The 14,448-nt window shown below is 48.2% G+C and overlaps 1 protein-coding gene across 5 annotated transcripts in view; it reads right to left on the minus strand.

Moving 5' to 3' along the window:
- PACC1 (proton activated chloride channel 1) overlaps positions 1-12,496 on the minus strand; it is a 29,203-nt gene extending 16,707 nt beyond the window's left edge. The window contains exons 1-2 of one of the 5 annotated variants that reach the window (XM_048488329.1): positions 12,240-12,263; positions 10,217-10,310 (exon numbers count right to left, since the gene is read on the minus strand). Coding sequence is in view for 1 of the 5 variants with exons in the window: in XM_048487965.1 (XP_048343922.1) it covers positions 12,240-12,275 (36 nt within the window). In the remaining 4 variants the exon portion in view is untranslated. The other 4 variants (XM_048488140.1, XM_048488050.1, XM_048487965.1 and 1 more) reach the window with 4 other exon arrangements.
- Between the last annotated feature and the right edge of the window lie 1,952 nt (positions 12,497-14,448).

The raw sequence follows: 14,448 nt of genomic DNA on the forward strand, positions 1-14,448 counted from the left end.
TTTCCAAGGAATATATTCCTGCCCCCAGGAACTTAATTCCAACCCTCATTTTAATGTCCCCTAAATTATTGTATCAGAGCCCTAAAGCAATTTCAAAGGTCTATGTGGTTATGAGGAGAAAACCCTCATAAGTTACTGGTGTCGGATTCCAGGTTAATTAGAACAAATTAAAATTTTACTTACATATTTTCTTTAGCTTAATTGTCATTAAAAGTAATTTATTTTATTTCTACAATGAGCAAAATAATTTGAGGCAATAACGTCTGGCAGAGGTGAATTTCACTTCACATAAATCTTCTCTCTCTCTCTCTCTCTAAATCCCTGTGACCATATTAGGATTTGTCTCAATTTTCTGGTCTATCAATGTCTTCTATGTGTAATCAACCTATTTCTTTTGGCAGTTTTGTATTTATATAATCCTGGGAAGGATTCTAGTCAGAAATCTGCCTTCCAGGCTGTTAATATCATACTGTTCTCAGTTTATTTACCCCCTTCTCATTCTCCGTTTCCAACAGGCTGACTATCCCTCCCCTCCTTCTAAACAAAAACCCTTCCCTGCCCCTCTCAAGTGTCAATCACTCACCTCTCTCTCATCCCCCTGTTACCCACCTTCCTTCTACAATTTACCTCTCATCTGAAGAAAACTACACACACATTTTAAATGGTTACAGCCCTCTTCATGGATGAATACACAAGCCATAAAAAAGGAAGTGTGGACTATGCCCTTGACTCAGACCCATATGACAAACTCTAGAATCTGCATTAATTTTGCTTTGGTTAATAATAAAATATGAACTTCCATCAGGAGGTTTGCATGGATTTCTTCCCAAGGAGTGCAACTTCTCACTACTTCCCGCTCTTGCCAAAAACCAAAAGGTCCCCTCCCAAATGCCTTTCTTCATGAGCAGCATTTCAGGAGGCATATTCTGTAGCAGTACAAGGAGGCAAGAAAATTGTACTTAGTGGGTATAAAATCTTCTGCCCCTGGAAATACTCCACTGAATCAAGATCGGGGGTAGGGTAGGAGAGAAAAGGTAACGTGGCAGGGTTCTCGATCTTATAATTATGTAAGAAAATATACTGGGATTGTATTTTCTGCTAAATATTTAAAGCCTAGGAAGGTGCAGAAGTTGGTTGTTTTTTTTACTCTGCACAGTTCTTTGGTGCTGTCTATGCTTGTCTGTGCTTGACTACCATACATGCACAGGCTGATCTCCTCTCTTCCATCTAATGGAAAAGAAAAAGACAGATGAGCTCAGTTTAAGCAGATCACAGAAGTGCAGACTGAGGAATTTCCTGTGCATTAAGGAGAAATCTTGCTGCTTCTTAACATGTGTTAATTCAGCATAAACTGTTCAATCTCCACTTGCTGCAAAATAAACAGCAACCAAATCTACAGGCCGTTTGTTTCATTATATGTCAGCTCAAACTCTCTGAACAAACACTCCACACCAAAGCAGAAATGCAGAGCAGATGTTTCCTTCCTTCATCATGCAAAACCCAGGGCCCAAACTGCCAGCACATTTTTGTCAGTGTCACCAGCTTGTCACATCTGATAGATATTATCCCCACATGCCGCACAGCATCTAATCTCAGAACTAAAGGAACATAACAGACGGCATGTCACAAAAGATCTTGCTTCCTTTTGTTCATTTTCTCTACATTCTTTCAACTCTGGGCTTTCTTGAACAATCCTGCTCATCAGAGCTATGACATTCTTCCATCTCCTTAACCATAATCTGGGGAATTATTTTTTACAAATAAAAACCCTTTGTTTTCCAAGCTTGATTCTTCCATAATATCAGGGTCTTTTGCTGAAGGGCCTTAGGCTCACAGTTGAGGTGCATACCTGGACATCAATCAAAACCCCAGGCCCTATAACAGAGCACTAATTAAGTTAGAAAAGAGTTGAGGCCAACAAAGTATTTAACTTCTGTAGTCTGAAGAAGTATAAACCACTAACAACCAATACATCTTACAGAGCTGCTGATCCTACAGCTTATTTCTAAAAATCCACCAGCATGGCCAGAATTCCAGAAAACAGAGGCCTTGTTCTCAATCCGCACTATTTTAGAATGCAAACATAGTTTACAAGGTACAATGCTTCTCTGTACAGTAACATTCCCTGCACACTGAAGAGATCTGGGAGATGGCTCCCCCTGCCAGTTACTTCTTGGAGCAGGAGTAAGTAGGAGTACCTTTTGGTACTGAAGAGAATTCAGTCATCACTCTCCATCTGCAGCCAGTACTTGTACAGCCAGCTACAGGTTGACCACCTCACTGAGAACCAAGCCAGGGTAATGACAGATAACAGTCTTCCTCATGGTTACGTTCATTTTGTGGTTTAACTGTTGCCAGAGCTGTAGCTATTCTACAATGAAAAGAAATCCCTCCACCCACCCCCAGAACAATCACTTTTCGACACTGTCACAGGCAGATGACCAAAAGTGATCACAAAGGTTTTCAGTGTATCATGTTCAACATTCACTTGGGCAGTGGTGTAGCGCCAACAGGGCTGGGTGGGGCACGACGCCCTGGGCAGAGCAGTGGAGGGGCAGGGCCAGGCCGTGGAGGGGGTAGGGCGGGGGTCTCCTGTGGCAGGGCGGGGACGGATGGTGCCATGGCAGGGGCTCCCCCTCGCTCTGCCTCTGCACTTGGGTTAACTGGTTAAAAAAAGTTCCACAAACCACTAAAATGGATTTTTCATGTTTAAGCACACACTGGAAAGACAGTTCACATGTGCATGTATATAATTTGGATAATTACCTATGTACATCACTGAAAAGCGCTACATCTGAAGCTAAAGCTCTATTGTGGTAGTGTGTTGGCAATGACACATTCATACATGCTAGTCAACACCAAATGTTTCAGTCACTAAGTAACCAACATGCATGAAAGAAGCAGCTCTACATGTACTGTGTATTGTTCTGTATGGGAGAAATCAGGAAGATGTTAACATACAATTTCTCCCAGCATCTACATTCTGGCATGCTCTGCCTCCCAGGATTAAGAGTCACAGGGATGACTCAAACATCAGTCATTTGATTTGCCCTACAGTAGAATTCTTCTGTAGCATGTCCTGTCCTTTACGGCCAGCAGTAACGTCTTTTCTTTCCAGACACTTGACCCGTTATTATATGTTCTGGCTTGCATTTAACATTTGACAACATCTTCGTAACATTTCAGTGAGAAAGGTCTTGATTATTCCCATCATTCAAATGGAAGCTTGCACCTTGCCCAAAATCATCAAGTAAACCTCATGGCCAACCTTAGACTTCACCGAGGTTTTCCAGGCCCAAACACAATAATGGGTCAGACTGACACCCCAACCCAAGGAAAACCTTTTGAAGGAGCAACCACACTGAGAAACTCCTACCACCAAGAGGGATCTGCATGCTGCTCTGAGAAGAAAAACAGCTAGTGCATTACATGACACTGAAGTTAGTGCCTGCTTCACACAACCTACTGTGCACTTTGGCCTTGCACTTTACCCTGCATGAACATGCGCAAGTGCACACAAATACATATTTCATGGGTATGCTTTGTGTTCTTAATGCAAAAAGATCAGCAAGAAAGGTCTTGAGGAAAGATGCAAGAAACTACAGAAGTTTGTAGATGTGAGACAATGAGTTTCAGTTGCCAGTCACTGTTGGTGTGTCCAAAGGCAAAAAAAAATCATTTCTAGATTAGTTAGTCTTTCAGCACACTTGACTCTCACCCCTCAGGGAAGTATATGGATTTTGAACTCCTTCAAAGTCGATTTGAAGTGTAAAATGGCAATTCTGATCCATGTTAACAATCACAAAAATATTTTGGACTAATTAACTAAGTGAGAATGGTGACCATGAGACCATCAAATTATTATTTAAAAAGTAAAAATTTAGTCTCCAATTGTGGAGAATTGATTAAACATTTTAAGGCATACTACAGGAATTTATCTTGATAGCAAGATCTAAGTATAAGAAACAGAAAGTGTGTGGCAGAAAAGAAGCTAAGAATGAGAGCTGAAAAGCTGGCTCAAACATCTCCTAAGGCATGGATTAAGAAAAAGCCACTATTTTTTTACACTTACTGTGCAATCCTAAACAGAGTTAAACCCTGCTAAGTCAATTAAAATAAATGGGCTTAGAAGGATATAACTGATTAGGATAACAATATTGATCTGCCATCTGAAATACCTATTTATTTTTATGTATTTCATTTATAGTCCACCTTACTCACTGACACTCAATGAAGATTTCAGACAGAAATGCAAAAAAGGTCAATATAATGCACACAACAAGCAACACAATAACACAGCACTATAAAACTAGAGAAAAATGAACTACATCCAAATTTCTCCTGTGGTAGTGAGATAGCGAACAGGCAGAACTGGCTCTTGGGGGAAGGGGGGGGTGCCATCAGAGCCAGAAAACACCGGCGCTCCTACGGCCTTCTGGTCGCACCGCTCCCCCACCCCTCATCCCCCGATGAGTCACGGGTCATGAACTACCTGGCTCACAACCACCGGGTGTCCCGGACAAAGGGACAATGGTCTTGCCCCCAGGTGAGGATTAGGCCCAGACGCTGATGCTCCTCTCCGCACGTAGCAGCCAGGTGAGATCATGCATCACATGATGATCTCTCAGTCCCCCGCTCTCCCGGAATCCCCCCCATTCTGCCCCTCTATACGCCCCCGCTAGAATCATAATAAAAGGTGCCAAGAACCAGCATGCGAGAGTCTCGCTAGGAGCACGGACACTCGCGCTCCCGCTGCTGGCACTCTCCACCAGATGTTATCACCGCGTCTCGTCTCGTTCTTGCGCTGACCTCGCGGGCACGACTACAAGCTGGTGCCGAAACCCGGGAATCCTCGAACCTCCACCCTGCTTACCGTCGCCTGGGAAAGGGCCGCGGTACCGACGTCCGCTGGATCGGCGCATCCAGGGACCCACCTGTCGGTATCGCCCGTCCGCTGGATCGGCGCATCCAGGGACCCGAGTTCTAGGACACTCTCTCGTCCGACGAAACACCGGTAAGTATGGGAGCTTGCAAAAGCAGGGCTTATGACAAGCACGTTAACGAACTAAAAGCGTTAGCGAAATGCGGCAGGGTCTCCATAAAGAGAGGGGAGCTGCGCAAATTGGTTGAGGAGATTGAAGCTCAATGTCCATGGTACCCGGAGGGGGGGACATTGAATCTTAAGGATTGGGAAAACATCGCTTTAGCACTCTTCGCATACAGAGCCTCGGTCAGGCGTGTCACTGCTACTGACGATGGAGACAGTAAGCAAGGTCGCCATCAGCCTTGCAGGTCTATGGCCCCTTGCTGTAGATCGCCCTCCTTTCGCCCCTTTCAGCTTCAGTTTCACCCCCGGAATTTTCTCTATCCTCTAAATTGGACGCCTGTCCTCCTTCTGCCCCCCTTGCGCCCCCGCCTCCTTCAAATTCTCCCACGGCTCGGCCGCTCCCTCCCCTTGCTCCGCCTTCATTTTCTGAAGCCACAGCACCTCCGTCAGCGCCACGTAATGGCGCGGGTTTCAAAACCCTCGCAGAACGTATTAGCCACGACCTGCGAAAAAAGGAAACCCTGACGGAAGACGATGCCGATATCCTCGCCTCTATGCCCCGTTCCACTTTCACGGATACCGAGGGGAGGGTGGCGTTATTCGGCGGGTTGTCGAGTACCGCCCTTTAGGTTATAACATCCTCACCGAGCTCCGCAAAGCGATGCGAGACGTAGGAATCACCAGCCCCTATGTGAGAGGCATGCTAGAAGCAGTCGCAAGGAATCACCTAATGGTTCCGGATGACTGGAAGACCACTTTCGCATGCTTTGAGCCCTGCACAATATGTGATCTGGGAAAGCGAGTTCCGCCAGCAATGTTTCGCTAGGGGAGCCGCCTCGGGCGGCGCCTACACCGCCGCGCAGCTTTACGGCTTTGATGCCTTCGCCAACCCCAACGATCAGATTGTCCTGCCAGAGGCCACCCTTACGGTCGCCTCTGAGTGCGCCTACAAGGCTTTCATCAAGGTTCCCAACGCCGGCCAGCCAACCCAAAGCTTCTCCGCCATCCGGCAAAAACCCCAAGAGCCCTACGCTGAATTTGTGAACAGGCTCCAGGAGGCTCTCAAGAGGCAGGGAGATAGCGAGGAGGCCCAAAACAAGCTCCTCATGCGCCTCGCCAAGGAGAACGCCTCCACTGAGTGCCGCAGAGCAATCACAGGCCTAGGCAAAGATCCTGAACTGGCCGATATGCTTAAGGCTTGCCAGGACATCGGATCCTCCGCCCACCAAGCTAGTCTCCTCGCCGCAGCACTCTCCACCGCCAGGGGACAGCCCCAGGATGATTGCTTCAATTGCGGCAGATCAGGACACTTCCGGAGGGAGTGTAGGCAGCCCGGCGGGGGGGCCTACAATCCCGATGGAGGAGGATCCCCAGGAGACGAAGACCCCCGAGGCCGCCAAAACCCGATGCCCCAGTGCCAGAAAGGCTTCCACTGGGCGATTGCCCGTGGAAACTCTCGCCCGGGCATCTCCCCAGCCCAGAGACCAAGGGGGAGAGTACTAGAGCAGCCCCGAACACCAAGACCCACACCCAAACCACCCCCCTCTCGTGGCATCTCGCTCACATGCACCCAGCCCATCTCCTTTAAGTTCCCCCACGAGGTCCTCGTTGCCCCAACCCAGTATAGCGACCCCATCCCAACGGGGACCATTGGGCTGGTGATGCCAAAGGCCTCCGCAGCTGAGCAGGGGTTGTTCATCATCCCCGGAGTCATCGACTCCACGCACCAGGGACCCATCCACCTCCAAGTCTGGACAAACATCCCGCAGGAGCTACCCAGCGGAACCAGCTGCGCACAGCTGATCCCTCCTGCCCCAGCGCTGCCCGCCACCAATGCAATAAAGGCCACGAGCCCCGGCAGCCATCAGGGCGCAGCTAACACCACCATCGCATGGCGGTGGAAACACCCATCGGAAGCTCCCGCCCGTACCTGGAGCTCACTATAGAGGGGTGTCTGTTCAAGGGCCTGGTGGACACCGGCGCTGATGTGACTGTCATCAGGGCAGCCAAGTGGCCTGACCAACGGCCAACCGAGACCTGGCCGCACATCTGGGGGGTGGGGAGAAACAAACCGCGAGACGGAGCATCGCCCGCTCACGGTCCACAGCCCAGGACTTGAGCGGCCGCTCACTGTCCGCCCCATCGTTCTGGACATTCATGTCAACCTCTGGGGAAGGGACCTCATGAGTCAGGTCAAAACGACCTTAGTCTGGGATGGATAAACCCATCACATAGGGCATTGACCCTGATTGTGCCTTCTGAAATTCACATTCGAATTCCCGCAAAGAAACTGTTTTTCCCTCCCGTTTCTCTCCCTTCTATTCTTCGACCAGCAAAGGCGGGAGGGCCAATTTGGCTGACTGGCCCTCCCTGGATTAAAATCTGGGCCCATCGTGGTACCGCAGCACTGCCAGGACAGGCCCCAACTCAAGGGGTTGCTGCAAACACAGATCCACTCATGATTTGGGTGGGTGGTGTTTGCCAAAGCGCAGGGAAGCTGTATGAATTCAGCGTGCAGGCCCATGCGCTTGGCCAAAGCCTCGCTTATAAGGAGCGGTCTCGGCAAGCAGCATCTCCCTGAGATAATTCGGTCACAAATTTAGCACCACTCCAGCCTTCCTCGTTAACCACCAAGATCCGCGGTAAGTACATTCCCCTCGCAAAGAAAAAACCCCTTTGTCCTTGTGTGTGGAAATCCACCCCTATTGCCCTAATCGCCTTACCTCCCTGATGTGATTACGTCACCCCAAAGCGCTCCCAAAATCCCCTTTGTGTTGCAAATTAGCATGCATACCACAATTCCCCCAGGATCCGCTCGCCCCCTCCTCCCTTGAGGCTCGGACCCACTCGACTTGGCGCACCCTGAGATGGCCGCTCTGAAGCCAGCTCCGATCGGGATAGCCTACCCTCTGCCCTCCCCTGTCAAACAACTTAAAGAAGAGGAGTGGCTTCTAACAGAGCTGCATTAAAAGCAACCCCTACGCGAGGCTGCAGGATAAGCCGTGTATATAGTCTTCTTATATCAAACACTAAAATCCAACAAAACTTGATCCTGACCTCCCGCCATCGGCTCTCCAAGCCTGGCAGGACCCGGCCCCCTCCTATAACCTGGGGAAGGGGATGTGTTTCAGTCCTTCTTCCTACAGATCTCCTGTGGATCCCGACTTGCCATGACAGGCCAGCCCATGGAATGGCGCCAGGAGGAAACCAACCCCATCCCAGAGATGGAACGCATCTCTCTGGAGGATCCCGCCCAGCGGCCTCAACGGAAACGCCGCCACCGACGCCCAGACGGTCCAAAGACCCGGATGACCTGGGGGAATGTCAAGGCGACCGCCAGCCAAGCTCAAGAGCTGCTGCGCCAGCAAGGCCACCCCGAGACGCCTGAGAATCTCTGTGCCGCCCTCTTTGCAATCATCACTGCCAACTCGGCGGCCACCATCCTTTGCCTGCTCTGCTGCCTCCTGCCAGTGGCAGTCGGCCACCCCCTGACGAGCTTTGACCAAACCAACATCTGGGAGCAATTTGCTGCCGCTGCCAACGTTTCGTCCTTCTGCCTGGGCCAGTACCTAGGAGTCGGGAGCCTGCTAAGCTCCTGCCTGCTCCCCGTTTGCAAAGCCCCTGGAGACTTCCTAGCGGAGTCTGGCTTAACCCCCTTTATGAATGCTTCGTCCATCAAGTACTCTATGAGCGCTGACTGGGGACCCGTCGTCCAAACCCTCCTGCGGCACTCTCCCTTGTCACCAAGACTGTCGCTAATCACAAGTCCAACACCTGCGCCCGCATTGCCGGCGCGACAAGACGAGAAACCGACCCGGGCCCATTCACCGGCTCGGCCAACTGGAACTGCATGCACACGGAGGACATTCCCCCCCGTGTACGGAAATATCTTGCTCCCCAAGGGTTGGTTCTGGACTTGCGGGGAGAGAACTTTCAACTACATCCCTGCTCGGCTTTCTGCCGGGACTCTCTGTTGCCTTAGCCGCCTCACCATCGTCCTGCCTCAGGCTCCACCCCGGGAGCCCGGGCGCCGCCGCCGCCGCCGCTCCACTCTGCCCCTCGACCCTTCTTGCCGGAGCGATGCGGTTGCCCTCTCCGAAGCGGAGTTCGTCTCCCTCGCGACCTCCCTAGTGGGAGTCCCCGGACTCGCTTCTTACAACGCCAAGACCATTGGCCGGCTGGCCTGTGCCCTTGCGAAGTCCATCAACTCCACATCCATTGCTCTGGATGCCCTGGCCTCCGAGCAGCAGGAACTTCGTCAAGCGACTTTAGATAATCGTGCTGCTATTGATTATTTGTTGTTATTACATCACCAAGGTTGTGAGAATGTACATAATATGTGTTGTTTTAATCTTTCTGATAATTCCCATTTGATTCATATGAAAGTGCGTGAACTGCAAGATGTTGTATCTAGCCTGAAGTATGACGTTTTGCCCCACTGGTGGTCAGCCCTCTGGAGCTGGCTACCGGGGAGATGGTTGAATGCTATTGTACAGCTCTGCATTGGCTTGATTATGTGCCTCATCGTCGGATCTTGTTTCATTCAATGTGTATCTAATATTGCCTGTAACATGTGTAAGAAACCCCTCGACTTTCCCTTGCATCGCAACCAAGTTCTCATGTTGCACAAGCAGCTTCGGTAGCTTGGCCAAGCGGAGGGAGGCGTCCCCTTAAATCGCCCCTAACAGATTCGGCCTCCCTTCTAAATGTAAAAAAGGAGGAGATGTAAGGGATGAACTGCTGACCCAGCAGCACCGTAAGTAGAGCTGGAACACCGGCGCTCCTATTGCGATTCCTGGTCGCACCGCTCCCCCACCCCTCATCCCCCGATGAGTCACGGGTCATGAACTACCTGGCTCACAACCACCGGGTGTCCCGGACAAAGGGACAATGGTCTTGCCCCCAGGTGAGGATTAGGCCCAGACGCTGATGCTCCTCTCCGCACGTAGCAGCCAGGTGAGATCATGCATCACATGATGATCTCTCAGTCCCCCGCTCTCCCGGAATCCCCCCCGTTCCGCCCCTCTATACGCCCCCGCTAGAATCATAATAAAAGGTGCCAAGAACCAGCACGCGAGAGAGTCGCTAGGAGCACGGACACTTGCGCTCCCGCTGCTGGCACTCTCCACCAGATGTTATCACCGCGTCTCGTCTCGTTCTTGCGCTGACCTCGCGGGCACGACTACAGCTGGTGATGTGGCATTCAAGGTTACTGGACACAGAGAAGAAGTTCTGTTCATGTCTTCATTGTTGAGAAGATGAGCTAGGGGAGGGGATCCAACATGGGGAGAATACGGAACACTTTAAAGGTCTGATTTAAGACTATGGAGGCAATCTATGTCAGGAGTTCCTTACCTTTTTAAACCTATGGGAGCTTCTGGAATTCTGACACAGCATGGTGGGTACTGCCACAAAATGGCTGGTATAAAATGGCTACTTCAGGAGGTACAGCCAGCTACAAAATGGTTGCCCCAATTTACATTCAGTCACACAGTGAAAATCCCTGTACTGTGGTGGCATGTGCTTCCAAAGTAACATTTTAAAAACTGTACAACCAATCAAAAGCCTTACTGGGCAAAAGTCCCACCTGGCCTTATACTCTTTCTAAAAGTGATGGTGGGCACCAGAAATGGTGCCAACAGGTCTGAAGGTGCCCATGGGCACCACATTGGAGACCCTGGTCTATACGAATCAGTTTGAAAATGTGAGGCATGTTGTAAAAATCTTTCTTAATAAACATGAAAACAAAAGCTGCATTAATGAACATGAGAATAGAACCAGAAGACAGTGTTATTCTGGATTACCAACTAGCAAATTTTTCAGTGTTCCCAGAGCCAAGATTAAGGTGGCAAAATGTTTTTGAATGCGAGTTCATGGCCTCACTGCAGCTCTCAAGGAGAAGAAAAGATAAGATTAGTTCCAGTAGCTGGTACAGTGATATGTAAATTTGGTGCAACAAAACTCTGGCATATCACTACTATCCATCTGATATAGTTACCACACCAAATACATTTACTCACTGGTCTGAGTTTTCTAAATATACTTTTAAAAACATTACCAGAAGGATTATCTTTCCATCACAAGCCTCCCTCCACCCCAGTTTTTTTTCCTTTCTATTTGGTTATCCATATGAGCAAATATATTTATTAACTTGGGACATTTTTATCTCACCATTCCTCTAAAAAGGTCAAGGAAGTTTCATAGCTGGTTTTCCTTCACAACTCTGAAAGATCCATTAAGCTGAGAGCACCCAATAAAACACCCAGCGAGTTTCATGGCAAGTTTCCAGTTCCACCACAGGTAGACCGCAAAAAGTCTCAAGAGCAACTTCTGTATGAAACTGCAGCAACCACCAGGCATCCCAAAGAAAGAAAAATACAGTGGGCAACAAAACTAGAGGCATCACTGAAATTAAGAGGTATACAGAAATTAAATTGGTGATCTGATTAATATTTTGAGGAGATAAGAGTTTGTTAAGGAAGGGAATAGGAAAGTGGGGGACGGGGGAAGAATAATATTGGATGAAGGTGAAACCGTGTTGTATTACAACATGGAAAGAATCAGCAGCCTATCCGCACCCATGAATTTCTAAGGGAGCAGTCTGCTTATCTGTTCTCATTATTAATTAATTATCAGCAGAGTTAACTGAAACGTCATTGAATACTCTGCGGAGTTTTGCGCTTCAATTAGAAAAATGGCTGCAACACTTGGGGGGTGGGGAACACACACTCTTATTCCGACTGTTCAGTCCTATGCATGTTCTCTACAAGGCATAGACTGAAGACTCCTTGTTGCCAATTTAAAGTATATAAGATCGCATCCTTACTTCATACACCGCTTTTGCCACCAACAGTGTTTAGCTTTTGATTGTCTTTCTAAGCAGTTGGCCGCGCATAGGATCGGGCTGCAAGTGTCCGGCGGTTGGCTTTCCGGTGTACGACAGAACTGCTCGGCAAACAGTAAAACGAGCATGATAATGATAATGCTTACTTCGCGATCGCTTAAACTCAAACTGGTAGATTCGAGTGCAAAAGCACCCTAGAGACCAACAAGATTTTCGGGATATAATCTTCCGAAAGTCACAGCTCTCTTCCTCAGACACGGGTAGGAACGGAGATCTCCGAGTCCTTTTAATCTAGTGAGAGGGAAGAGTAACTTTTACCTCCCGCCTCCCCGCGCGCTCTCCCAGTACCTCCTCGTAAGATGCGGAGATCTCTTGTCTAGCCATGGCAGGTGGGAAGAGGAGCGGGACGCAGCAGCTAGAGTCTGCACGGGCTAATATGCCACAGCTGCGGGCTAAACATCAGCCAGCCAAGGAGGCGGGGCACAAGTTGCAGATACCCTTTCACGAAACGTACATGTTATCAGAGTAGGCGCACGCGCGCATCGCTCTCCTTCCTCAAAATACCGCTCGCCTCTCCGTTCCCCGGCTCTGAGTCTCAATCGTCGGTTAAAGTTTTATAGAGGCCGGAGAAGCGGGGTTGGAGAGAACAGCACTCCGGGAAATGTAGTTTCTCAGACTGCAAGCGACCAGAAACTCAATGAAGCCTTTGTAGACCATCGCAGCGCGCGGATAGTTAAAATCGTGTACGCTTTCCAATTAAAGGGTGTTCGATAAGCAGGATTAGAGTAAATACATTAAAAATTAGGACTGTAACGATTGGCCAGTGGGTGACTATAATGATTGATTATTAACATCTTTCAAATACGTACTAGTATAAAAAGTTGTTCCCCTTTTTAAACAAAAGGTCCTATTAAATTTCCTATTAAGACTTAGGACATTAATTTGCAAGTGTTGGTTTAATACTAGACGAGGCATTTCTGTGTTACACAGGAGGGAATGCCTCATCTACGAAGGCACTTGCTGTGTCACTGTAAGTGAAAATTCTTGAATGTTTAAACTGATTCATCATTGATTAAGATTTTTTTTAAGTGGGTATCACTAACGTTAACTATATTCTGGGTACCAAGATGCCTGGGTACTACGTACGTTTGCTTGCTTGCTCCCTGACACACAAAACTGATTACAATTTATGGAACAAAGAAGAGCTGAGCTGGACAAAGTCCTGATTGGGCTTTGTTTGAGGTGGCCAATGAATCAGAATTCTGAAGTTCTCTTAAGATATAAAGCAGCAAATGAAAATATGATAATCCAATTAAAGGAAGGGATGTTCTTATCTTTCACTTCATCTGTTTCACCAAAACTATGTGGGATAGAGCAGTGGTCTTCAACGCATTGATTGCAAACCCTCAACTGTGTTGTGGAGCCACACCCTACAAAGTTGCCCTTATTACAAAGTTTGGGGAGGGATTTCAGCCATGTATAATGCCATAGAGGTCATCTTCCAGAACAGCCATTTCTGCCAGGGGACGTGAACCTTGTTGTTTGAAGATCAGTTGCAATTCCAGGAGATCTCTAGCTGCCACCTAGGTTAGCAAGCCTGTGTCAGATAACTTTTTACCACAGGCTTGCAGCTCAGTGAGTCCAATGGACAGGGGTTCCCAGGTTTGGAAAGGCTGAAGGCCACTAAAGTAAATGAGGTTGTTTCTAGGTGCAGTCTGCCTCCAGCACCAGATTTGGGGGTACTATTCTAGGGGAACAATTAGTCCATGCATTATTATATTTTTCCCATTAAGAAAGAGCAGAGCATTTGACATTTCTGACTCCGTCTTACATCATCTGATTTCAGAATTATATACAGTCAGATGTCTAGAGTAAAATACAGTCAGACTGTCAAGTATTTATTTATTTAAAACATTTACTAGTGGCCTTTCTCCCTTGTGGAACTCAAGGCAGCCTACAATCCAAATAAAATGATTATTTAAAAACACAGTAAAGCAGTAGGAATTAAACATCAGCTTTAAAAAACACATAAAAGGCAATAATTTAACAAATCTAATTAGGACTGCCAATAAATAAAAATTACATCATTCAAATGCAGTCCTAAACAAAACTGTCTTCAACTGCATCCTGAAATTCGACAGTAAGGGAGTCAAGCACAGCTTTCTGGGGAAGTTGTTCTGTAATCATGGGGCTGCAAGTAATGCATTTTGATTGGTAGATTAATCTATATATATAAAAATCTAACTGTGTTTGTCCCTGATGGTGTCCCTCAGAAGCTGCTGGACGGATCGCCCCCACATTTTCACATGATGTCCCTCCCTGTTGCTGGCAGGTACTCAGACCTTCAAACCGCCGAAAGTCCATACCTGAGCCAGGTAAAACGTCTTTTTCCTGGAATTGCACCAGGCCATGAAGCCTGCCTCCTGTTTAACTGTCACCTCCTATAGAATGTCTGCGTGCAGCCTGTCACCTGTGGCCTGAGGGCTCTAGACTGTTACGTGCAGGTGCAGATGGGGCGAGAGATGAGCAGTGGGAAACAGTAAATAGGCGGCTAATA

Source organism: Sphaerodactylus townsendi, linkage group LG01, assembly GCF_021028975.2.
Source record: "Sphaerodactylus townsendi isolate TG3544 linkage group LG01, MPM_Stown_v2.3, whole genome shotgun sequence".
In the NCBI taxonomy this organism is placed as follows: Eukaryota; Metazoa; Chordata; class Lepidosauria; order Squamata; family Sphaerodactylidae; genus Sphaerodactylus; species Sphaerodactylus townsendi.